Source organism: Amblyraja radiata, chromosome 22, assembly GCF_010909765.2.
Source record: "Amblyraja radiata isolate CabotCenter1 chromosome 22, sAmbRad1.1.pri, whole genome shotgun sequence".
Taxonomy (NCBI): Eukaryota; Metazoa; Chordata; class Chondrichthyes; order Rajiformes; family Rajidae; genus Amblyraja; species Amblyraja radiata.
Window position 1 is genome coordinate 39,306,897 of NC_045977.1, and position 25,182 is coordinate 39,332,078.

Sequence of the window (25,182 nt, forward strand, 5' to 3'; positions counted from 1 at the left end):
TTCCATTCTCCTGTAGTCATCAGACACTGTTAAGGGCCAGTCCCACTTAGGCGACTTTTTAGGCGAGTGCAAGAGACCCTGCGCTCACCACATGGTTGCTGGTGGTCGCGAGGAGTTCCCGCATTCTGGAAACTAGTCGTGGCCTCAGTTTGGTCGTCACAAATTTTTCTGCGACCAAAAATGTTGGTCGCCATGGAGAAAATCGATACTTTTGTAGTCGTAGGTGCAGTTGTAGTGGGGTCGCCATGTAGTTATAGGCATTCGAGCTAGTCGTAGATAGTTTGTTAGTGTGTGTGTGTGTGTGTGTGTGTGTGTGTGTGTGTGTGTGCGTGTGCGTGCGCGTGTGTGTGTGTGTGTCACTCGCCGTTCCAGTTCCCGGTTTTTCAGTGAGTGCCGCGAACTTGACAGTCGCTTGCAGTCCGTGGAAAAATCGCCCAAGTCGGACAGAAGGAATGGGTGACATTTTGGGTCGAGATCCTTCTTCATTGTTTCAGTCACTGAAAGTAAACATGCAGGTACAGCAGGCAGAGAAGAAAGCTAATGGCAAGTTGGCCTTCATAACCAAAGGATTTGAGTATAGGAGTAAAGAGGTCCTTCTGCAGTTGTACAGGGCTCTGGCGAGACCACATCTGGAGTATTGTATGCAGTTTCGGTATCCTAATTTGAGGATGGACATCCTTGCTATTGAGGCAGTGCAGCATAGGTCCCCGGGATGGCGGGACTGACATATGAGGAAAGATTGGAAAGACTGGGCTTGTTTTCACTGGAATTTAGAAGGATTAGAGGGGATCTTATAGAAACGCATACAATTATAAAAGGACTGGACAAGCTAGATGCAGGAAGAGTGTTCCCAATGTTGGGGGAGTCCAGAACCAGGGGCCACAGTCTAAGAATAAAGGGCAGGCCATTTAAAACTGAGATGAGAAAAACATTTTCACTCAGAGAGTTGTGAATTTGTGGAATTCTCAGCCACAGAAGGCAGTGGAGGCCAATTCACTGGATGAATTTAAAAGAGAGTTAGATGGAGCTCTAGGGGCTAGCGGATTCAAGGAATATGGGGAGAAGGCAGGCACAGGTTACTGATTGTGGATGATCAGCCATGATCACAATGAATGGCGGTGCAGGCTCGAAGGGCCAAATGTCCTCCTCCTGCAGCTATTTTCTATGTTTTCTATTGTGGTTTAACCTCTACGAGGTTGCAGTCAGGAAATGAATCCACATCAAAGCACCAAATGCCAATTGTAGCTGATGTTTCTTTCTTGCCAACTCCCTTCCCCAAGCCATCATCTGCCCCATTTTTAACAGCAGGTTTAATGAGAAATCAAACAATAACTAAGAACATTTGTGACATTATGGAAAAAGATTGGGAGACTGCAGATCATGGACATGTAGCTCAAAACTCATGTCCAACAAGTTTTAAGATTTGCATATATTTTCCATGCTTGGAGATCTGGTTCAGTTTAAAGGACTCTCACCTCCATCAAAGGACAAGTACTCACATTCCACTGGCAATTTCCAAAAAAGAAAAACAGACCGACAATTTGGTACTATAGTGAGGAAAGACTGCACCGTTACACACATTGTATTAGAATGAAATGTGAAAGTAAAGAAATGTTTAAAAATCTGGTGGTATTTTTTCACTGAAGAGAGGCAGCAAAGGCCAACTCCTGGTGCATTCCTCCCTCGAGCAAAGCAGATGATGTGGTCACTCATCGCAATGCAATTTGAAACATTCCTGAGCACCATTTCAGTCCTGTATCACAATAGCCACGATTCAAAAGCAACTCACTTTATATAAAGCACTTTTGAACGTTGAGAACTGATGAGACACTTAATAGAATGTAACATTTTCCCAATATTTTTTATAACAATTGCCTCTTTTGATTATACCAAAGGAAATCTATGGAGTGCCTTCATTCTACAGCTTATGTTTTAAGCTGAGTAAATGCAGTCTGGTTACAAGCTGGAATGACATGAGTACAGGAACGTCTTGCTCCAGTTTTATATGGGCACATGGGGAGAACATCATAAATCGCACGAATGAATCAATGTCAACTGTTCTCAACAACTACAGAAAATGTCAGTTACTATGAACTGACAGGCCTTATTCACAGACATATTTAGGGTGGAGGAACCACAAAATAACACTGAAAAATGAACACTGCTCTGGTTGCAGACTCAAGGCTATCAACACCTCTCCAAACATATTATATCCGTGTGTGCAAATATGCAAACTTATAATTACTGCAAGAAGCTTTACTTCCAAATGAAATAAATTAGTCTGAAGAAGGTCCCGATCTGAAACGTTGCCTATCCATGATCTCCAGAGATGCTGCCTGACCCGCTGAGTTACCTTGATTTCAACACAAGATTCCAGCATCTGCAATTCCTTGTGTCTTAAATAAATCAAGTATGTGCACACCTAATCTTTGAGATCATGTCCAGATACACAGTCAACGTTCTAACTTGTATTCCACTACACACTCATCCCACAAACCCAACATGCTCCAAATTGGGTTCATCTATCACTCCAGGGCTCATTGATCTGTAATCGGTTCCCAGTCCAGAACTATGTCCATTTTTAAATTCACAACCTTGCTTTTAACTTCCTTCATGGATTTTCTCGACCTCATCACCGATCTCCTCCTCAAATCCCACTGGAACTGCTCCTCCAATTCAGACACAATATATTACAATGAACTTTTGTCCACCAAATGTTAATGTCAAACTGTTCAAAGATGGTGTTGCAAGAGGCCACGGCATTGATATCGGAAATAGTCGAGCAAGTGAACTTCAGCAAAAGTCTGAGTCATTACCAAGAATGCTTACAGACATCAGCCTTTCAGATACAGAAGTGTGAAATAGACTGCTTTCTATTCAGCGTAACAGTGTTATACCGAGTGGGGAGGAGAAAATAGAATACAATTTACAGTAAACACTTCTAACAGCCCTGCAATATTATTACACCTAAAAGAAACCTGTGAAACATTCTTACAAATAGAGACAAGAAAAAGATGCAAAAATGCTGGACTAACTCAGCGGGTCAGGCAGCATCCCTGGAGAACATGTTTAAGAAAGAACTGCAGATGCTGGAAAAACCGAAGGTAGACAAAAATGCTGGAGAAACAGCGGGTGAGGCAGCATCTATGGAGCAAAGGAACAGGTGACGGTTCGGGTCGAGACCCTTCTTCAGACTAATGTGGGGGGCCGGGAAAAAGAAAGGAAGAGGCGGAGACAGTAGGCTGTGGGAGAGCTGGGAAGGTGAGGAGAACAAGGACAGAGTCCCCCTCGTCCTCACCAAAGATCCTATAGCAAGCAAGATAGCCCACTCGACGAAAAAGACGTAGTAGGGTCATGGGCAGCTTCATGGGTAATCTTTAGCCCCATTTCCGTAACCGGCTTCCGTTTCTGCACTCCTATCCAAAGCAAGAGTCTGGCCCAGATCAGCACGGCTGGGACACCAGGGTGAAGTTGTGGGGAGGTTTACAATGTATTTTTATGTAATGTTGTCCCTTGTCTGTGCTTTGAGTCCGAAATAAAGTTTATCATTATACATAAAAATCAGGAGGAATATATATATGTGTGTGTTATATGATTATATACATCTATATCACATTCATATATGTGTGTATGTGTGTTCTTTCCTACACAATCTAGCCAGTTGTATGGTCGCTGAATAAAATCATCCTTTAAAGTTATACATCATTTGTTAATCTTGCTCATGGAGAACGCAGAAGAATGGGCTCCCGCAAGGGTCAGTTTTAGCCCCAACCTTATTCAACCTTTACACAAATGACCTACCCACCACCAAATCCCGCAAATTCATCTATGCAGATGACATCTGTTTGGCCTTCCAAGCACCAGATTTTGGTACATTGGAACAGGTGCTCAATGAAGACCTTGCTAAACTGGACGAGTATTGCAAAACCTGGCGCCTAAAAACAAGCCCAGAAAAAACGGTCTCCAATGTGTTCCACCTCCATAATGCAGAAGCCACAAGAGAACCAAACATCTATCTGAGCAGGACCAAACTGAAGTATGCCCCCACTCCAACCTACCTCGGAGTGACCCTTGACAGGACCCTATCCTTCAAGGAACATCTCAAAAAAACAGCAGCTAAGGTGAAGTCCAGAAACAATCTCCTCAGTAAGCTTGCTGGCTCAAAGTGGGGGGCAGCAGCCCCCACACGGCGCATTTCGGCACTAGCCCTTGCATTTTCTTCAGCCGAATATTGTGCCCCTGTTTGGTCCAGGTCATCCCACACACACCATGTGGATACCCAATTGAACTCAACAATGAGGATCATCACAGGAACAATCCGCTCAACACCACTCCCCTGGCTCCCTGTCCTATCCAACATAGCCCCTCCACACATCCGGCGAGTAGTCCTCACTCAAAGGATGCTCCAAAAGACCAAAAACTCCCCTCACCTGCCAATTCACATGGACATCTTCAACCCACCCACTGCTCGACTTCCATCTAGACGACCAATTTGGAAGAACCCACCGCCAGCTGATTTCACCATCCAATCAGCTTGGAAAAAGGAATGGGAGTCCAAGGACGTCCCAAATAAACATCTGGTGTCAGACCCCACCCTACCGGTCCCTGGCACCAACCTCCCAAGGAAGCAGTGGACGATGCTGAATAGATTCAGGACTGGACATGGCCCCTGCTTGGCCAGCCTTCACAAATGGGGCAGCAGCCCAACCCCACGGTGTGCTTGTGGAGAGCAGCAAACAATGCAACACATCATTGAAGCATGCCCTCAACAAAGACTCAAAGGAGGACTTGTCACCCTTCATACAGCAGATCAAGAGGCAACTGCTTGGCTAAAGGACTTTGCATTCGCTAAATTAAAAAAATCTTGCTCAAAACAAATTTTATTTTGTTAAATACTTCATTGAGATAACCCAACCATTATAGACAGATCTCATTCCACTTGCTGGCTATTGGGAAGACCAAACCCATTTTATTGTTGAAATACAATTCCATAAACACAAAAATACATTAAGCAATATTCCAAGAGTTGAGCAACTGGAATCTCCATATTGCTATTATTTTACCAAATACCACAGTTGTGAACAGTGTGATCAAATGAATTACAGAGTCCAAGTTTAATACAAACATCAACTCAAACACAGCACATGAGCCATTTAAAAATATTTTTTTTTCAACTTAAAAAAAGAAAATTAAAAAAAACATTAAAAAAAGAAAATTAACAGAATTATAATTTATTTACATATTAATCATTAACATAAAATAGCAGAATTATGAATTGACAAAATTATGAATAATGGGTCTAGCACTATATCACACACACACAAACTGTTCCCCCGCAACGTTGATTACACTGCGAGAGGGATTTACAAAGTCGGGTCGGGTTTACTGAAATGGCCGACGAAAAGGCTGAGGTTCCGCTCCCTAGCGTACTACACATCAGCCCATTGGTTTTAGCAGGAGTGCACTATCTTGCTTGCAATAGGACCTTTGGTCCTCACCTTCCACCCTACCAGCCGTCACATACAATATATAATCCTCCGACATTTTCCTCACCTCCAATGGGATCCCACCACTGGCCACATCGTCCCATCTCCTCCCCTTTCGGCTTTCTGCAGAGACCGCTCCCTCGGTAACTCCCTGGTCAATTTGTCCCTTCCCACCCAAACCACCCTCTCCCCAGGTACTTTCCCTTGCAACCGCAGGAAATGCTACACTTGTCGCTTTATCTCTCCCCTCGACTCTATCCAAGGACCCAAGCAGTCTTTCCAGGTGAGGCAGAGGTTCACCTGCACCTCCTCCAACCTCATTTATTGCATCCGCTGTTCCAGGTGTCAACTGCTCTACATCGGTGAGTGCAAGCGCAGGCTTGGCAATCGCTTCGCCTTGCACCTCTGCTCAGTTCGCATTAACCAACCTGATCTCCCGGTGGCTCAGCACTTCAACTCCCCCCCACATTCCGAATCTAACCTTTCTGTCTTGGGCCTCCTCCATGGCCAGAGTGAGTCCCACCTCAAATTGGAGGAGCAGCATCTCATATTTTGCTTGGGTAGTGTATACAGCTGTACAGACACAGTCTGGTGTTACACCCCAGCGGTATGAACAATGACTTCTCCAATTTCAGGTAGTCCTTGCTTTCTCCCTCCTTCCCCTCCCCTTCCCAGCTCTCCCACAGCCTACGGTCTCCGCCTCTTCATTTCTTTTTCCCGCCCCCCCTCCCCTGCCACATCAATCTGAAGAAGGGTCTCGACCCAAAACATCACCTATTCCTTTGCTCCATAGATGCTGCCTCACCCGCTGAGTTTCTTCTGCATTTTTGTCTACCTTACCTGGAGAACATGGATAGTTCTCTAATGAAGGGCTGTGGGGAAAAGGCTCTCTTAAAATACACTTGAATGCTTTTATTAATTTAATCAGGCTAACCACAGGAATGGTAGTAAGCAAATATTAGGTGAAACTGCTCATGAGGTGAAAACAGCCTTGGTGGGACTGATACACTGCTTGTGCAGAGAGGATACAATGGGAGGTGGCAGAAACGAAATTGAAAACCAGCGTAAACAAACTAGGTCAAACCATACAACTTAACCACAAAAAACAGGCTTTACATATAAAGTTATTACTAAAAGATAGTTGTTACAAACAAATTTATGCCACACCTTATTTTTGGATGGATACTTATTTCTTCAATATTGTATAAATTTAGCAAACTGTGTATATTTGGAACCCCATAACAATTTTATTTTAAAGGAAAACAGATTTACGTCAAAGCAAAAGATTGGTGGAACTCGGTAAGTCAGGCAGCATCTATGGAGGGAATGTGCAGATGAAATCTCGGGTCAGGACCCTTCTTTATACTCTGTCAAATGTCATTTAACACATTTTTCAAGATCCTTTTTCAAACTCTCAACTTTATATTCTGAATATCTTAGTTTCAGAATCTACACATGTAAAGTTGTGCTGTGAAACGGCAGTGGAATGATGCACATTTAAAACCCAGCAGCAAGCAGATTACTTGTTTAATTCCTGTACGAAAAAAGAATAAAGTGTGCACCCTGATAGGTCCGGTAGATGCATAGATGTTTGCCCTTTTCACAGAAAGACAAGTAACTGCAGATGTTGGTTTACAAAAATGGACACAAAGTGCTGGAGTAACTCAGCCGGTCAGGCAGCATCCCTGGAGGACATGGATAGGCAACATTTCGGGTCGAGACCCTTCTTCAGACTGGAGAAGGGGCCCAACCCGAAATGTGATCTATCCATGTTCTCCAGAGATGCTACCTGACCCACTGGGTTCCTCCAGCACCCTGTGCCTGGTTCACGCGTGGGTCGACTGATCTGTAAAGGTACTATCATCAACACTGAGGGAATAAGGATGATTTAGCACGCATTTAACGATGATTAACAGAGTTTTCTTTTGTTTGGCTACACAGCAAATGGTGGACCAATGTCACATGTGGCAACGTGTAGAAAGCAGCTAAAATCACTACCCTTAACCATTGTGAGACTGGACAGTAAGTGTCATGAAAATGAAAGCAAATCAGTTCAAAAACTGTGACAAGAAAGTAACCTCATAAAAAGACACTGTGCATGGCATGTTTAAGAAATCACTTGCATATTTAGGTTCACATAATTTGTTGGAAATGTTTCCATTAACCACCTTAGGTTTATTTAGTCTTTGTCGACCTCAAGATAGATACAGGCTCCACATAATCAGCGTCTCCTGAGAGAGAAAAGATCCAGTAGTTATCACACTAATGTTTATCAGAATTTACACAGCTAATGACAACTGCATTTCCCATACAACTATGATGACACTTTAATTGGTTTAAATGCTTTGGGATATCCCAGTCATACTGGCACCGTGAAAAATCATGCCTTCAACCCACTAAATTATGACATGAGAGAGAGAAAGAGCGAGAAAGAGAAAGAGAGAGAAAAGCAAGATGATAAAATGAGAAATGGGAGTGCATGTGGCCCTGATACAGCAAGCCAAACTGGTGGCTGCATTTCAATCAAAGGAACAGTCCTTCTCTGCATCAGCTCGGCTGAATATCTGCCTTCCTCTGTCTTCATTTTCTTTTCCTCTTACGCCCTCGTATAGATCTGAGCCTTGTTACTGGATGTCAACAGAGTCAAGATCAAGTTGGTTTTATCTTCACTCACGTGCTCAGGACAGCAGAGGGCAGAGGTTGGTGATAGATTGATGTGATGGGTACTAGAAGATAGTCCGTCTCATTAGGAAATGTGCGGGTGAACACACCATTCGCAGAAAATACAGATGTACATTTTATTCATAATGTATTTTTGAAAACTTTAGTGCACTTTAATTTGCAAATACACAACTCACATATTTAATAAAAAATAATAATAGTTGGAGATTTTATTTTGTATTGGTTAATTTTGTAAGTACATTCAAGTACGGGAGCTTCGAATTCTTGCCTTTTTAAAAAATCTTAAATTGCTTAAAAATGCCGAAGTAATAGTCGCATTAAGTTACAAACTAATCTCATTTAACTAAGAACGATTCACACTTAGACAGATCAACAGACTTTGTCTGAATCCTTTAAAAGTAAAATTTGGGTTGGTTTAGCATCCTTATAGTTATTGAAGATGAGAAAATTAGAATTCTAGCTAGAATTCTAGAATAAAACCAATGATGTAAGACAGCAAAAAGTGATTGCTGTGAAATTTCCGTGGTCTACAACTAGCCATCTAAGCTCACATTTCACTTTCTAAAATTAATTTCTTAAAATTATATTTTCCCATCGTTAAGTAGAATAAATACCCCAATGGATGTCTCTGACTATTGCCACTTTCTTGGAAAATATGAAATTACAAAAAAATATAATTTGCTATAAGACTCTAGAAATTGTTTTTTGCTCAAGGTCCCAGCATCTGCAAAGTGCTGGTGCAACTCAGCAGGTCAGGCAGCATCCATGGAGGGAATGGCAAGCAGCATTTCGGGATTGGACTGAAGAAGTGTCCTTCCCCCGAAAAATAATTTTCGCCATTCATCTGACCCTCTGATTTCCTTCAGCATTTTGTTTTTTAAACTGTTTTGAGAAAAGGCAAGTCTCAAGGTCAAATGTCACCATGGAAAAGTCACTTCTGTTGAGATTTATTATTATGTTGACTAATAGCAAATTATGACAGAAGTATCCAGATTATTTCTCTCAATTTCCTGAACTTGTGATGATGATCAGAGCAGCATTTATTCTCTCAGGGAGACCTTCTTGGTGAAACTACACACATAAAACACTGACATTCCATTATCTAGACATAATGATGCAAGAAAGGAGATCTAGTTCACACAAGACAGCGCGAGACTGCAAGGAATATTCTGATGTTCTCGTTCTTCTGATGGTAGACACTGTGTGCTGGGAGGTGGTGGGCCAGAACTCTGGATTACTCCAAGTACCGTGCACCAGTCAGGGCGGAAATAGCAATTTAGGTTAGATGAACGTGTGGCTGAGGAGCTGATGAAGGTAGGGCAGTGGATGTTGTCTACGTGGCCTATAGTATGACATTTGCGCAGGCTCACTGATCTACAGGATTACTACTTTAAACAATGTCCAGTGTCTCATGTGCAATTGAATATTTCTGCAAGGGGTTCCCCATATACAAACATTTTGTCGCCCCTGTACATCGCAGTTTAAGGCTTTGAGGTACAGACCAATTTCCAGGTTTTAGTCGTTCATTGGGCGCAGCGGTAGAGTTGCTGCCTTACAGCTCCAGAGACCCGGGTTCGATCCTGACTATAGGTGGTGTCTATACGGAGTTTGTACGTTCTCCCCGTGACCTGCATGGGTTTTAGACAATAGACAATAGTTTTCTCTGAGATCTTCCGTTTCATCTCACACGCCAAAGGCGTACATGTTTGTAGGTTAATTGGCATCATATAAATGTAAATTGTCCATAGTGTGTGTAGGCTAGTGCTAACATGCGGGGATCGCTGGTCGATCCGGACTCAGTGGACCGAAGAGCCTGTTTCCACGCTGTATCTCTAAACTAAACTAGGCTAAATTTAACGGTATACTAAAACTGGGCTATTAACGTAATTAGCAACTTTTGACACCAGTGGGTCTGACAGCAACAACACAAATAATCGGCATATAAGAAAATGTTAAAAACTGTTTTACCCTGCAACCTTGTACAATGATCTGGCTTCATGGCTAAACTTTTAGATTTCTGCAAATATTATTAAACATTCATGCCATAGACTCATAGCAAACATTATAAAAAATGAAGATAATTGCGTTATTGTGTCTAAAGGGGACACAAGGAACAGCAGATGCTGGAATATGATGTAGAACAATGTGCTGGAGTAACTCAGCGGGTCAGGCAGCACCTCTGGAGGACATGGATAGGTGAGGCCCTTCTTCAGATTGGCAGGTAGCTTACACAGAAACCATATCATATCGAGGTATGCAGGGCTAAATCGAAAGCTCTTTGGCTAAACAACAAGCACTTCTACCGTATTTTACTCAACGCCTCTATAGCATTGAATCAGAAGACCATGGTGTATGCCACTCACTTTAGAAGGAGTCTGACAATTGTATTTACGCCCACTCAGAGTAATGCCCTTTTGCAAATATCAACTGATCACGATCAATAATGTGCAGAAATATATTTTTTCCCCTTGCCAAGCATGAAATATGAGCACTTCCAAGAGTTGAATTCCAAGAATAGCCGCCCAAACATTTTCAGTAACCCAAGCACCGGGTGACGCAGGAAACTTACTTTCTTATTTACCAAAACCAATGCAACAGTCGGTCCCATGTTGTCATATCAACTTCAGCAAGCTATAAAGCTCTTTCTCCCACAGCTAGCAGGTGCATGTTATGACTGCATGTCCAATATTGGCCTTGCACTTCAGTCTTTACAACGATCAAACAAACTAATCTAACTTTGAAATCCCATGCCTGCAAATGTGAAAAGTGCTCATACTCTGGTGACTGGAGCACAAGATTCAGATTGTGACAGAAGACAATAAAATTCATAAAAATCACAGGTTAATTTTTAAGGTGCTCAACCTCGTTCTATTCTCGATGAAAGATTACTGTAGCTGCCTCATCCTATCACAGAACTTTTCAAAATACATTTTAAAACATGCCTGCCCTTCCTCTCCCATTTTATTTCCATCTTATTCACCACGTTATCTTTTACTTTTATCCCATTTCTTATTAATTTATAAATCCACAATACTAAGGATAATGGAAATACAAAGAAACGGTTGAAAATACTCTGGTGTTCCCTACATCTGTGGTTAGAAAGCCAGTTTCATCTTACTGAAGATTAATGCCGTTTCTTTTCCACAGATGATGCCAACCTGCTGAGGTTTCAACATTCAACAAGATCAACATTCCCTATACTGCCTATTTGTTTTTTTAAAGTTAGAAATCACTCCATTTGCCCAATTATCTTTTCGCTTCAAATATCACCGTTCTTTTTGAGAAAATGTTTGCTTCAATGAAAAAACATCCTTGAGCGCCAATTTTCACCCAACCAGTTAGAAATTCCAAACTAATCAGGTAAAACATTGCGCAGCCACCAGATTTGCTTTTGAGCCTTTCCTCATATCAAGAAGAATTGGTTCAAAAGTTACATGCAACTTGTCCGCATACATGTTCATTCCTACCATATCCAAGTTAGATAATATGAACTATTTCTGTTGGCATAAGAAACATGTCAGAAGAATACATTTCAGTCAGTCTAGAAATGATTGCTTAAATCAACAAAACGTGGTTTAAAGCACTGATCAAACTCCTCCAATGCATTTGCTATTTTAATAAAGATATACAAACACACCAAAAAAACTCCAACAAAGTGAACCACCAAAATATGTTGGTTCACAATTAGTCAAAAATCAGTCCAACTGAGGTTTCTAACATTTCCAGCATAATAAATTGTTTATTTCAGTGAAAACTGGGCCACTTTTCCAGCGAGTTTCATCCAACTGCCAATGGATAAGATTGTAGGAAAACTCAAGACATGTGAATCACTGTCTCATTAGAAAAAAGACACACAGATCTCAGATGTTATCCAGTATCTTACCTGATGGTGCCGGTGGGAGATGGGATAGGACTGACCAAGTCGATGTTTGGATCGGGAATGTTAATCTTGAGCGGTGAGATCTGCGGGCAGAGTGGACGGATGGGAGATGCTGGCTGTTCCTCTTTCACCTCTTGTTTGCTATAAAGCGATGTGAATGTAATCTTTATCACAGTGCTGGGAAAACGAAACATACACCTGCAAGGAAAAGGCAAAAATAAAGTGAACACGCCATTGCATAACAAATAGTATAAACAACAGATATAACATTAATGTAGTATATTAACTGAATAATACTTCTCTTTACAACTCAGATACAAATGATGCATAATTCTTTTAACCTTTATACCACAAATTCTAGTATCCATCTTGAGTATTGACTCAGCACACTCAAAAGAATTTACAGGTTGTATTGGCTCAAAAAGGTAGCTAATATTATTGAAGACTCTCACCACCCTTAGCCACGCTCTCATCTCGCTTCTACTATCCAGAAGGTTCAGCAGCCTGAGAACAATAATCTCCATGTTCAAGAGCAGCTTCTTCCCAACAATCATCAGGCTCTTGAACACTGCACAACACTAACCACAACCCCACCTCAGCAACTGTGATCTATAATGGACTTTGTCATTGTTGCAGTACACAGTGTTATGGTCTGCTTATCTGGTATTACTGATTATCCATTCATTGTATTACTGGTTGTTGTACGTTTATTTATGCATAACAGTGTTAATGGGTCTGTAAAGGTGCAACAAGTAAGAATACTATCGTCCCATTGCTGGTACACGTGACAATTAAACACTCTTGACTCTCAACTCTCCATTCAAATCAAACACCCAAGCAATTTCCTCTTCAGTGTCAGTTAATGTTGCACAGACAGCAAAAGTATTGCAGTTTCACCTTCTTGGGCTATTTTGGAACACACATTTACATTCCATTTGCAATGCAATCCATTCTTTTGGGCATGTGTCACAGTTTTACAATTACTCTGATAACTCCTTAAGGGCCTGTCCCACTTTCATGACCTAATTCACAACCTTTTTTACTCGTGGACATTTTTCATCAGGCTAGAAAAACGCCGCGACCTGCTTGATGCCACGAGTACCTACGATTAACATCACGACCTACCTACGACCTTGTGACGGCCATGCTGCGAATATGAGTCAAGGGCAAACTCGGCAGAGGTCGTGAAAGTGGGACAGGCCCTTAAGTCAAAACTTATCCTCTGAACCTTCCTTCCCTATCCATTATATTAAACAGTTATGCCTGAATGCCATTTACTGGAAGTAGCTTAAGTGTCCAGCATTTGTTATTATTTTCTTTTTACAATTATATCATGGTTAAAGCACAACAACAATGAAACTAGTAAACAAGAAAGAAATATGACCTCAATTGCCACTGGATTATTGTGCCACAAAATATAATAAACTGCTTTGGAATGACTGTGAGTGTTATAAATTGACTTCAGGTCTTGTGCAAGTTAGCATAGCCGGTCACATTTAATAACAGTATCCATCAATCTAGATACTGACCACCCAGTCACTCAATTACCTCAGTAATGAGCAGCATTTTAATTAATAATTAAATTGAATGAACACTCAATCTTAGAGAGGAAATATGTTTATGATCATCTTATATTAGGTGTGTGGCTGGGAAAGGCAAGATCTTTTTTTAAAAAGCACACAGCTGATACTGAAGGAAAGAAGCAGAGAGATTCAAGTTTTATGGGATGCATGGAAATAGTATGAAGTAGCAATGTGTGTGTGACACTATGCATTTACATGGGCTACGGGTAAAAACAAATAAAAGTGTAATGACTGCTATTCGTGGAACAGTATAGCACAGGAACTGGCCCTTCAGCCCACATTGACCTTGTCAACTACGATGTCAGGTTAGATTATTCTTACCTGTTTGCACATGATCCATATCCCTCCATTCCCCACATATCCATGTGCCTATCCAAGAGCCCACTATTGCATCAGCCTCCACCACCACCCCCGACAGCATGTTCCAGGCATCCACCACTCTCTGTTTAAAAAATTTGTCGCGCATATCTCCTTTAAACTTGGCCCCTCTCATCTTAAAGCTGGACAGTCTAGCCTTTGAAATTTCCATCCTGGGAATGAGGTTCTGACTCTACCCCATCTATGCCTTTTGTATACTTCTATCAGTCTCTTCTCAGCCTCCGACGCTCCTGAGAAAACAATCCAAGTTTGTCCAAACTCTCCTCATTGCTGATACCCCCTAATCAAGGCAGCATTCTAGTATCGGGTTCCTCCTCCTCCTCTCTTTTTCCTTCCTTCTCCCCCCCGCCCCCCATCAGTCTGAAGAAGGGTTTCGGCCCGAAACGTCGCCTATTTCCTTCGCTCCATAGATGCTGCTGCACCCGCTGAGTTTCTCCAGCATTTTTGTGTACCAGCATTCTAGTAAATCTCATCTGTACCCTCTTCAAAACTTCCACATTATCACACTCTCTTCTGCAGTTAAATTACGTTGCTTTTAATGGAATTCATAATGTCAACATGCAGCCTATGCTCTCACATCAGTTTAGCATTTGAGACCAAAGCCAACATTCTGCCTTACTATTTTAAAACCGCCTGGTCAACTTCATTTACTGATCAGCAAGTAGAAACCAGGGTCACTGAACTATATGGCAAGCATCAAAAGCCAGATCACTCACTCTGAACAAAGATATCAGTGGCATCTCAATGGGCCAAATCAAGTTGAGACTAGAATTAACTTCTGAAGTGAGAGGCCTCGTACCTCAGGACATCACAGACTTCCATCAGATCTGACTAACTGCTCTACTGAGCTGTACCTTTCTCGTTGAGGAAAGAAACTGGGTGCTCCCCAATCCTCAGTTTACACCAGGGAATAGAAGCAAAAGAACAGTAACTATATTTACGACACCGTGGAAAAGGGCAGGTGCTTTTATATTATTTGTTAATTAAAAAAACAAAACTTTCTTTAACTAATTAAATAAATTTAACTCCCATTTATAAAATGTATTTAAATTTATTTGAATGTCTCAGGCTGAGACATTCAATTGGCAGAGTGGATAACAGGAATCACTGCGAGAAGTCTATGCCACCTCACAGTTTCCACTGATTCTATGCTACCCAATGCTTTTAGGATGCCTGGGGTCAGCTTGCCTCGCCTTCTGCAGGTGTGGCTGGATGGCAACTGTGGGCAGGCGATTGGACAGGTCCAGAACAATTCAACTCATTTACTTTACAGCGCCTTTGGGCCTCCACAATGGTGCAGCTTGTAAAGCTGCTGCCTCCCAGCACCAGAGGCCCGGGTTCGATCCTGACCTCGGATGCTTGTCTGTGTGGAATTTGCACGTTCTCCTGGTGATAATGTGGGTTTCCTCTGGGTGCTCCCATATCCCAAGGACGTGGGAGTTTGTAGGTTAATTGGCCTCTGTAAAATTACTCCTAATGCGTGGGCAGTAAGATAACAAAGAACTACGGTTGACAGGTGATCGAACGTCGGTATGGACTGAAGGGCCTGTTTCCATGCTGTAATTCTAAACTAAACTTCCCTTGGCAACAAAGCTGTGGTAAGAAAGGTATAACGTTTTAAAAAGTACAAAAAACTCAAAGGACCAGGCATGATGGAAATACAGGATTAGAGCTTACTTTCAAAATTGGACTTGACCCAAAGTTTAATCAACAATTTGCTAATATCCTGTTACACACAAGGAGAAATGAAATAGAAACTTATAACCACATTTGAACACTGCCAGTTTTATATTATTTTACCAGTTAACAAAAATTGTAGGCCACCAAAATTAATTAAACTTCTCAGCAAATGAAGAGGACCTAACTCAGATTAATTGGGTACAAAAATAACATAACAATGGAAGAATGCTGAAGAAGGTATGCACCAGAGAGATATATTTTAAACGAGAGTAAAAATGGGAACAGAAGTTTCACAGATCAAGAAACTATTACAAATCTAAGCTTCAAACAAGCACATGAGGATATTCAAGAAATTGGAGGTACGGCATGGAAGAGATACACAATGAAGGTTTCAAGAGGGAATATGAAAAACTGATAATCACACAGTGAAATAATAAAGGATTTTACAAGAAAAGAATGCTACTTAGAGATGAAAGGAGACGTGATGTTCAAGAGCTCCGTAATCTTAAATGCTCAAATGGTTGCAGTATGGAAGGAAGCCATTTAGTTTGCTGAATCCTTCCTGGCTCTATGTTCAAACTACCAAGCTAGTCCTGCACCTCCAAATACTCTCGTGACAAAGGTTTTCCATTCACATAATTACTGAACTACCTTTTGAATGCTCCAATGAATGACTTTTACACGTGGCAGAGCATCTCAATCTAGTTTTAATTCCAGCTTGCCAAAACCTGCATTTATTGCCATCTTTGGCTGCCCTTGAGAAAATAAATGGGAGAACAAAGGGGGACTCTAGTTTTAGAATCCTCTGCCCATGGGACAAGTCTGTGTTTGTTTGTTCATTCGTTCCGGTGAAGGCGCTGTGCACAGGGTCAGCCAAACAAGTCGCTTGTCCTTTTCTTTTCTTTTTCACTTTTAACTTCAGGTTTTTGTGTACTTTGTTGTGTGTTGTGACTGTTGGCAGACCAATTTCCCTCTGGGGATGAATAAAGTGGATCGTATCATAAGTGGTGAGCCACCTTCATGAACTGCTGCAATCCTCGTCTTGCAGATGCTCCCACATTACTGTTAGAATCATACAACAAGGACACTCGTCCATGCAGCTAATGTGTCTAGTGATGATGGTTGTCTTGGCTTACAACAGCGTCAAAATCAATGGGGAATGTAGCAAAGGAATAGCAGATGGAATTGAATTGAGACAAATGAGAGGTGATGCATGTTAGGAAATTAAACCAGGGCAACTGAGGAGGGTTGTAGATACCAGTACAGAATTTCATGACAGTGGTGACACATTTAGACAAGGGGGAGGAAAAAGGCATATGGCACGCTTCCTTTCATTAGGTTTAGGTTTATTATTGTCACATGTACCAAGAGATAGTGAAAAGCTTTGTTTTGCATGCTATCCAAAGAGATCAGATATACTACATACATAGTTACAATCAGTTCAGACTGAAGTAAGTACAATAGAGCAAAGGGAAAGATACAGACTGCAGAATATAGCTTACAGCATTGTATTGTACCAGTTTCACATATAGAAAGTCCAATGTCCTCAATGGGTTGGAGGTGAATTGGAAGTACACTTGTTAATGGAAGGACCATTCAGAAGTTTGATACCAGAGGGAAACAAGCCATTCTGGAGTCTGGTGGTGTGTGCTTTCAAGCATCTGCACCTTCTACCAGACGGGAGAGGGAGGAATGAATGGGGTGGGACAAGTCTTTGATTATATTGACTGCTTTTCTGAGGCAGTGTGAAGAGTAGATGGAGTCAATGGTGGTAAGTCTGGTTTGTGTGAGGGACTGGGCTACATCTTGGGCACTGTTCCCAAACCAAGCTGTGACGCTTTCTATGGTTCATCTGCAGAAGTTTGTAAGAATCATTGGAGAAATGCCAGATTTCCTTAGTCTCTTCAGGAAGAGTATATGAGTTAGGACATCATGTTATAGCCTGACAAGACATTGGTGAGACTGCACCTGGAATATCATATGCAGCTATGGTCACAATTAGATAGGAAGGATGTGACTAATCCAGAGAGGCTACAGTAAATTCACAAAATCTCCAGGACTGGAGAGCTAAGGTTATAAAGTGAATCTGGACATGCTGATGAAATGTGCAAGAAGGAACTGCAGATGCTGGTTTAAACCAAAGATAGACACAAAAAGCTGGAGTAACTCAGCGGGACAGGCAGCATCTCTGGAAAGAAGGAAAGGGTGACGTTTCGGGTTGAGACTCTTCTTCAGACTCTAGAGATGCTGCCTGTCCTACTCAGTTACTCCAGCTTTTTGTGTCTATCTTCTGGACATGCTGAGCCTGTTTCCCCAAACAACAAAGCCTGAGAGGAGAGGTAGTTTATAAATGCATGAACAGCAGAGTTAAAGCGGAAAGTCGCAGTTCCCTCCAAGCATCATTTTATTGGATATCGAGGCACAGTATATGTTTTGTACGAGACACGACTGATAACAAGGCTACTTGTGTTCATTTGTAAGAGCAGTCTGGTTGGGGTGGAGAAAGAGAAGTAGCAAGAAGACAACTTTGAGATATTGATCTATGTTCTTCTGGCAGTCAAAATAAATGCAAAATGCGATAACCTTATAATTATCTGTTGTTCTTATAAGAAACTCAGGACCACTGGTACGGCACATTTTGCACAGATTCCAAAGTAACAATTGCCTAAATTACAAAAGCTGAAAACTCTAGATGCGCATTATTTTAAAATCAAGTTTCGCTAGTTTAACACATCCAGCAATTCATTCTCTTTCGGAATCCCCAAGAGAAGTAAACACTAGCACATTATCAAGCAATACAATAATTCAAACAAAAGCCCCTAGTTTATGGTATGCACCAACATAATACTGCTCAGGAACTGCTCCAAAGAATTGCAGACCAATACTCAATGCTTAATATAATGAAACACTGCTAATAAGATGGGAACTGTGTTGAAGGAACTGCAGATGTTGGTTTAAACCAAAGATGGACACAAAATGCTGGAGCAACTCAGTGGGACAGGCAGCATCTCTGGAGAGAAGGAATGGGTGACATTTTAGGTTGAGACCCTTCTTCAGACTACTAAGATGGGAATCCAGTTTTCATTTTCACTGAGACAACAGCTTAGAGTTATAAAGCATAATAGAAAACCACATCAATAGTAATTCTTCAACCAATTATAATTACTGAGTTGGTGTAAAGGGCACACCAAGAGAGCTTCACACTCTGCATGCTGCTACTGTAACGTGTACTGGATGGTAATAACCAAAGATCTTAGAGCAGAGCAAGATGGGCTACTCCTGCGAAATACAATGGGCTGACGTGTAGTACGCTACGGAGGGGATCCTGGGCATTTTTCCCCGCCCATTTTAGTAACCGGAGCCTACCTGACCCGACCCGACTCGCAGTGTAATCAATGTTGTGGGGCGACAGTTTGTGTGTGTGATATAGGGTTAGATTCATAATTCTGTCAGTTCATACTTCTTGTCAAGAATAAAATTTGACTCTGGTAATTGTCTTTTTTAATGTTTTTTAAATCATTTCTTTTTAAATGGCTCACAAGCAGTGTTTGAGTTGATTTTGTAGTAACCGGAACCGACCCGACTCGCAGGGTAATTGACATTGCGGGGGAAGTTTTTGTGTGTGATATAGGGTTAGATTCATAATTCTGTTAGTTCATAATTCTGTTAATTCTTGTTAAAGAATAAAATGTTTATAAACACACATACATGAATGTGATATAAATGTATAGAATCATATAACACACACAATTATATTTCTTCTGATCCAATGATGAACTTTATTTCAAACTAGACAAGGGACATTAAGTAAGAAACATTGTAAACCTCCCCGCAACTTCACACACACTAGGCCTTATCCCCACCCCTCAACTCCCACCCCCCCCCCCGGCACTCCCTCGCCTGCCCCCACACTACAATGTCTCCCCCCCCTCCTATGCCCCTCTCCCCGCTGCCACGGGCCCCACACTCCCTCTCCCCGGGCCCCACCTCCTCCCCCGCTGGCCCCCACACACTCCCTCTCCCCCTGCCCCTGCACCCCCCCGTTGCCCGCACGCCCCCTCCCTCCCCGGCCCGCACCCCCCTCTCCCCCGGGCCTCACACTCCCTCTCCCCGCTCCCGGCCGCACACTCCCTCTCCCCGCTGCCGGGCCCCTCCTCCTCTCCCCGCTGCCCGGCGCCACACCCTCTCCCCGCTGCCCGGGCCCCACACTCCCTCTCCCCTTCCCCGGCCCCCACTCCCTCTCCCCCTGCCCGGCCCCACACCCCCTCTCCCCCCACTGCCCCGGGCCCGCCCTCCCTCTCCCACGCCTTCCCCGGCCCCACACCCTCTCCCCACTGCCCCCGGGCCCACACTCCCCTCCCCACTGCCCCGGCCCCCACACCCCTCTCCCCCTGCCCCGGGCCCCACCCCCTCTCCCCGCTGCCCCGGGCCCCACATCCCTTCCGTGCCCCGGGCCCCCACCCTCCCTCTCCCCCTGCCCCGGCGCCCAACCCTCTCCCCCTGCCCGCCGGCCCCACACCCCCTCTCCCCGCTGCCACCTTCCCCACACTCCCTCTCTCCCCCTCTTCCCCGGCCCCACCTCCCTCTCCCCGCTGCCCCGGGCCCCACACCCCCTCTCCCCGCTTTGCCCCGGGGCCCCACACCCCCTCTCCCCGCTGCCCCGGGCCGCACACTCCCTCTCCCCGCTGCCCCGGGCCCCACACTCCCTCTCCCCGCTGCCCCGGGCCGCACACTCCCTCTCCCCGCTGCCCCGGGCCGCGCACTCCCTCTCCTTGGGCCGCGCACTCCCTCTCTCTGGGCCGCGCACTCCCTCTCTCTGGGCCGCGCACTCCCTCTCTCTGGGCCGCACACTCCCTCTCCCCGCTGCCCCGGGCCGCGCACCCCCTCTCCCCGCTGTCCCGGGCCGCGCACCCCCTCTCCCCGCTGCCCCGGGCCGCGCACCCCCTCTCCCCGCTGCCCCGGGCCCCACACTCCCTCTCCCCGCTGCGGAAACAAAGATTCGATCTTTGGCCGGAAGCAAGATGGCGGAACAAGATGGCGGGGACTGGTCGCTAAAATGGGTCCTATAATCACCCATGAATCCGCCCATGAGCGTACTACACGTTTGCGTGAGAGTAACCCATCTTGCTCTGCTCTAAGATCTTTGGTAATAACTCCATAGTCAGCCACCTTTTACATGTAACATACCCCAAGCACAGTAAAACCCTTCCAAATTGCTTCACATTGAACCAGAAACATATTACATTGGAAAAATCTCAAAACATAATTAACCCAAACATAAGCTGAACAAATCCAAATCAAAGATTATTCAGTAGACTGAAGAATATCACTTAAAGAACTCTACACTACATCATCACACATGATTCAGGCCACATCGTTTCTGATCAGGTGTAGAGATAAGAAAGGTTATAATCTTTCATAAATCATTTAAGAAATTAAAAATACTTCAAACCTGTAGTATGGGAGCAGTTGGATAGATTTGGATTGTTTTCCCTGGAATGCTGGAGGTTGCGTGGGAGACTGGATAGAAGTATATAAAATTATGGGAGGCATAGATAGGGGAGACAGTCAGATCCTTTATCCCAAAATGGAAAAATCAAATACTTGATGGCATAGCTTTAAGGTGAGAGCGGCAGTTTAAAGGAAATATGCAAGGCTTTTTTTACTCAGAAAGATAGGCAAATATCAGCTTTGTGGCTTCAGCCTATTCCTTTTTCGGTCATTGATTATGTGAACGTTGTGTGAAATGGATACAGTGTTGGTTCATATTCACACAGATTGTAAAGTTTTGTTCTTTTTAATGTATGACCGAAATAAACTATTCATTCATTCATAAGTTGGCGAGTGGCTGGAACGTGTCGCCAGGGGTAATAATAATAATAATGGATGGGATTTATATAGCGCCTTTCTAATACTCAAGGCGCTTTACATCGCATTATTCATTCACTCCTCAGTCACACTCGGTGGTGGTAAGCTACTTCTGTAGCCACAGCTGCCCTGGGGCAGACTGACGGAAGCGTGGCTGCCAATCTGCGCCTACGGCCCCTCCGACCACCACCAGTCACTCACACACATTCACACACAGGCAAATGTGGGTGAAGTGTCTTGCCCAAGGACACAACGACAGTATGCACTCCAAGCGGGATTCGAACCGGCTACCTTCCGGTTGCCATCCCAAAACACTTAGCCCATTGTGCCATCATGGGTAGTGATTGAGGCCATATCCCTCCTTTCTCTGTGTATACATGTGCCATTTAAGAGACTTTTGGATCAGCACATGGATACACACAGATACACAGAGAATGGAGGGATATGGATTATGTACAGGCAGATAAAAGTTGGCCTTGGCATCATGTTTGGCACAGATATTGTGAGTAGAAGGGCCTGTTCTTGTGCTGTACTGTTCTCTTTCACCGTGACGATTCCACATACAGATATTGGGTGCTCAAGAACAACCATTACTTTGGCAAGCATTAAAAGTAAAATGCCAATGTTTTGCAGAAGCCTTTTTTCTTACAATAAACATTAAGATTTTCTGCCTAATTTTTGTACAGTCTTGCCATGCTATTTGTTCTACAAGTTCACCAATTAACATTACAACACATTAAAAACAAACATGCTACTGTACAGCTTTAACAAATACAAATGACCTCATGTTAGCAAAACCATAGCTACTTTCCACCCTCCAACTATTCAGTCACTTGGACCACCTTTCCTGACAACATATTGCAAAAACTGGGTAGAGAAACAGTTTGCCAATTCCAGCTGTTTCCTCATTTATAAACAACATACAGAATCATCAGCCTTCCTGTCGGGAGCAAGAACTCAATACTTCTGTCAACAATGGGCTGGATTTTAACCTGAAGGCAAGTTCGGAATAGGACGAGGACCATCAAGCAGTCTGGAAACCCGTTAGAACAGTGCTGCTAGTAAATGCTGTTTGGTCTCCACTTTTTCTAGTCCACAACCAGTGGTTAAAAAGGCCCTAAGCTCATCAATTCTATCTTTTTCATTTACATTCACTTGCTGGGTTTCCCCTTCCTGCCTGTGGTTATAAACATACTCACTTAAAATCAAGGCTAGCTTCAGTATAATATTTCAAATGCCAAACTGCCCATGGAAAGAATATCCTTGGGCACAAATCCAATGGAGGATTCGGTACTAGTTCCAGACTTTATTTTTGCAATTTAACTTTTGATCTGACCCCATTTCACCAACATTGTAAAGACATGGCCCCATGTTTCAAAAAAGCAAGTGGCACTTTGCTTTATCATGCAAGTATTCATTTCTGAATCGGAATTCAACTTCAGCTAATTAAATTAGTGGTAATTCTGGAATTCTAACAGCATTATGAAGTATATTGATCGCTCTCAATTCCAACATGCTTTTATATGTACTTTCAATAGAACAGTGCCATTGAAAGCTTTACAAGACCACCACCAGACAAACGTTGACACTGAGCTGCAGAAGGACATTCGAGGGCAGATCATGGAGTGATGAAATTTAGGACGAGAATTCAAGGCATTTCAAGAAATTAAGAATTCAGCTGAAAGTATGGCCATTGTTCAATGAGAAAATCTTATATATTATACAGTACTATACAACATACACGTGATTTAAATGAAACCACAAATGGCACAGGAAACAAGAGGAATGTTTAGATGCATAACTGTGGGTAGTTTCTTTTGAGAGAGAAAGAGAGACAGAGAAACAAAGGGAGTGAGATAGACAGAAACAGAAAGAAAGACACAAACATGCACGCGCACACGCACACAAGTATGAGATCTATAATGCTAATATATCATTTTGACAAGTTGAAATGCGCCAGCCTCCATTTAAACTCAACACGGCTCAGTTTCCTTCTCCCTGTAAATTCACAGGGTTTGCTGGAAAATTATGCTACTATCTAACAAGCATAAAGGTGAGAAATAAAAGAGTGTTGGAATTTTAATTAGAGAAACATCTAATATCCCAGAAAATCTGCTCAACAGGAAAAGTCCCGAGGGTGCGAATTATTAGAGTTTTATACTGGAAGAATCGAGCGTAGACTCGATGAATGCTTTGCAGAACACTGCTGTTTGGTCTGCAAAGCCTCCTAGTCAGTCACTTTAATTCTCTGTCTAACTCCCACTCTTATCATTATCTTCAGCCGCCTACATTGCTGCACAACTATCCATTGTAAGTTCTATCTTTCCATCTAAGTACATTATAGTCCCGGGAATTCAATACTGAATTTAAGAGTTTTAGGTAACCAATCCCTGTTTGCTCTCTTTATTAACACGGACGCATGCAGACACACACATGCAGGCACACACACGCACATACACAGAGCACTTCTTTCCTGTCTTCAATTGTTTTTAAAGTAACTATTATCTTGACAACGTTGACAACTTTGATCTGCACCTTATCACAAGCATTCCTTTGCCACCTTCCTCTCTGCAACTTAAAACGTATTTGTCTTCTCACTTTTCCAATTATGATGAAAAGTTCTTGATCCAAAATCTTTCAAAATCTGCTCCTCTCACTGATTTCACTTGACCTGTGAAATGCCTCCCGCATGTTCTGCTTTTGCTTTGGGTTTCAAGCACCTGCAGTTATTGTTTCAATCAATATTCTGCCTGTTGCGAGATTTTTTTAGTTAAACGAAGGAAGGTGATGGTTTCTTTCTATGCCAGAAACCACACTGCGGTAAAGCAGCGCAGAGTTGGTATTGAACTTTTAAAAGTAGAACGATTTTATCAAAATGCAAATAACAAGGTCAAGGAAACAGCAGCAAATGAAAAAGAATCTCATGACCACGATACTAGTTTTCCTCTCACTTTATTATGCCATTAAGTTTAATAAATATTTCCAGGAAGTAATGGAGTGACAGCTCTTTATCCATCGTAAACCTTATCCCCTCATCTATGCAACCATCATGCAGAGTTGACACTGAACAGGAAGTAGATACAGACTCCGGCAGTGAAATCACTGAACAAGCGGATCTGGCAGTGCACTAACCAAGGAATCTCCTCCTTCATATAAATACATATGTAAATAAAAGGATATAAATTTTAATATCGATGGGGAAAATATTTTAATAGCGATGGGGAATAAAGAGCTGTGTAGATTTATTACTTGTGAAAACTGCCTGTGGAAATTAAGACTTTTACTGCAGGAGAGGTTCAGAGGTGACCAGAGAGGGCAATATTTTCAAGCACCATAATGTACTTTGAATTGAAGGAACGCATCGATCACAACATTAATAAAATAAAGGCAAGAAAAATACAACATAACATTCCATTATGCAGAGGTTCTTTACAATTGCCTGTCCTAAATCTCATTAACAGTAGGAGATCTGACAGTTTCATCACATATGTTGTCTCTCCCTCTCACTGGAACTTATGACCTCTTCCATTTGTTATTATCTTGGGTTTCTTATACAATGTGATTCCAATCAGGAGAGATGCATTGTCTGCAATGCTGACAGCTTAAGAATTATATACATAAAATA

The 25,182-nt window shown here is 42.8% G+C and overlaps 1 protein-coding gene across 1 annotated transcript in view; it reads right to left on the reverse strand.

Annotated features, from left to right (window-relative positions):
• The window catches only part of foxk1 (forkhead box K1), a 69,078-nt gene that overhangs the window by 26,105 nt on the left and 17,791 nt on the right, over positions 1–25,182 (reverse strand). Inside the window, exon 2 of the mRNA XM_033041128.1 lies at positions 12,052–12,246. Coding sequence (XP_032897019.1) covers positions 12,052–12,246 — 195 coding nt within the window. The remainder of the gene's footprint in view (positions 1–12,051; positions 12,247–25,182) is intronic.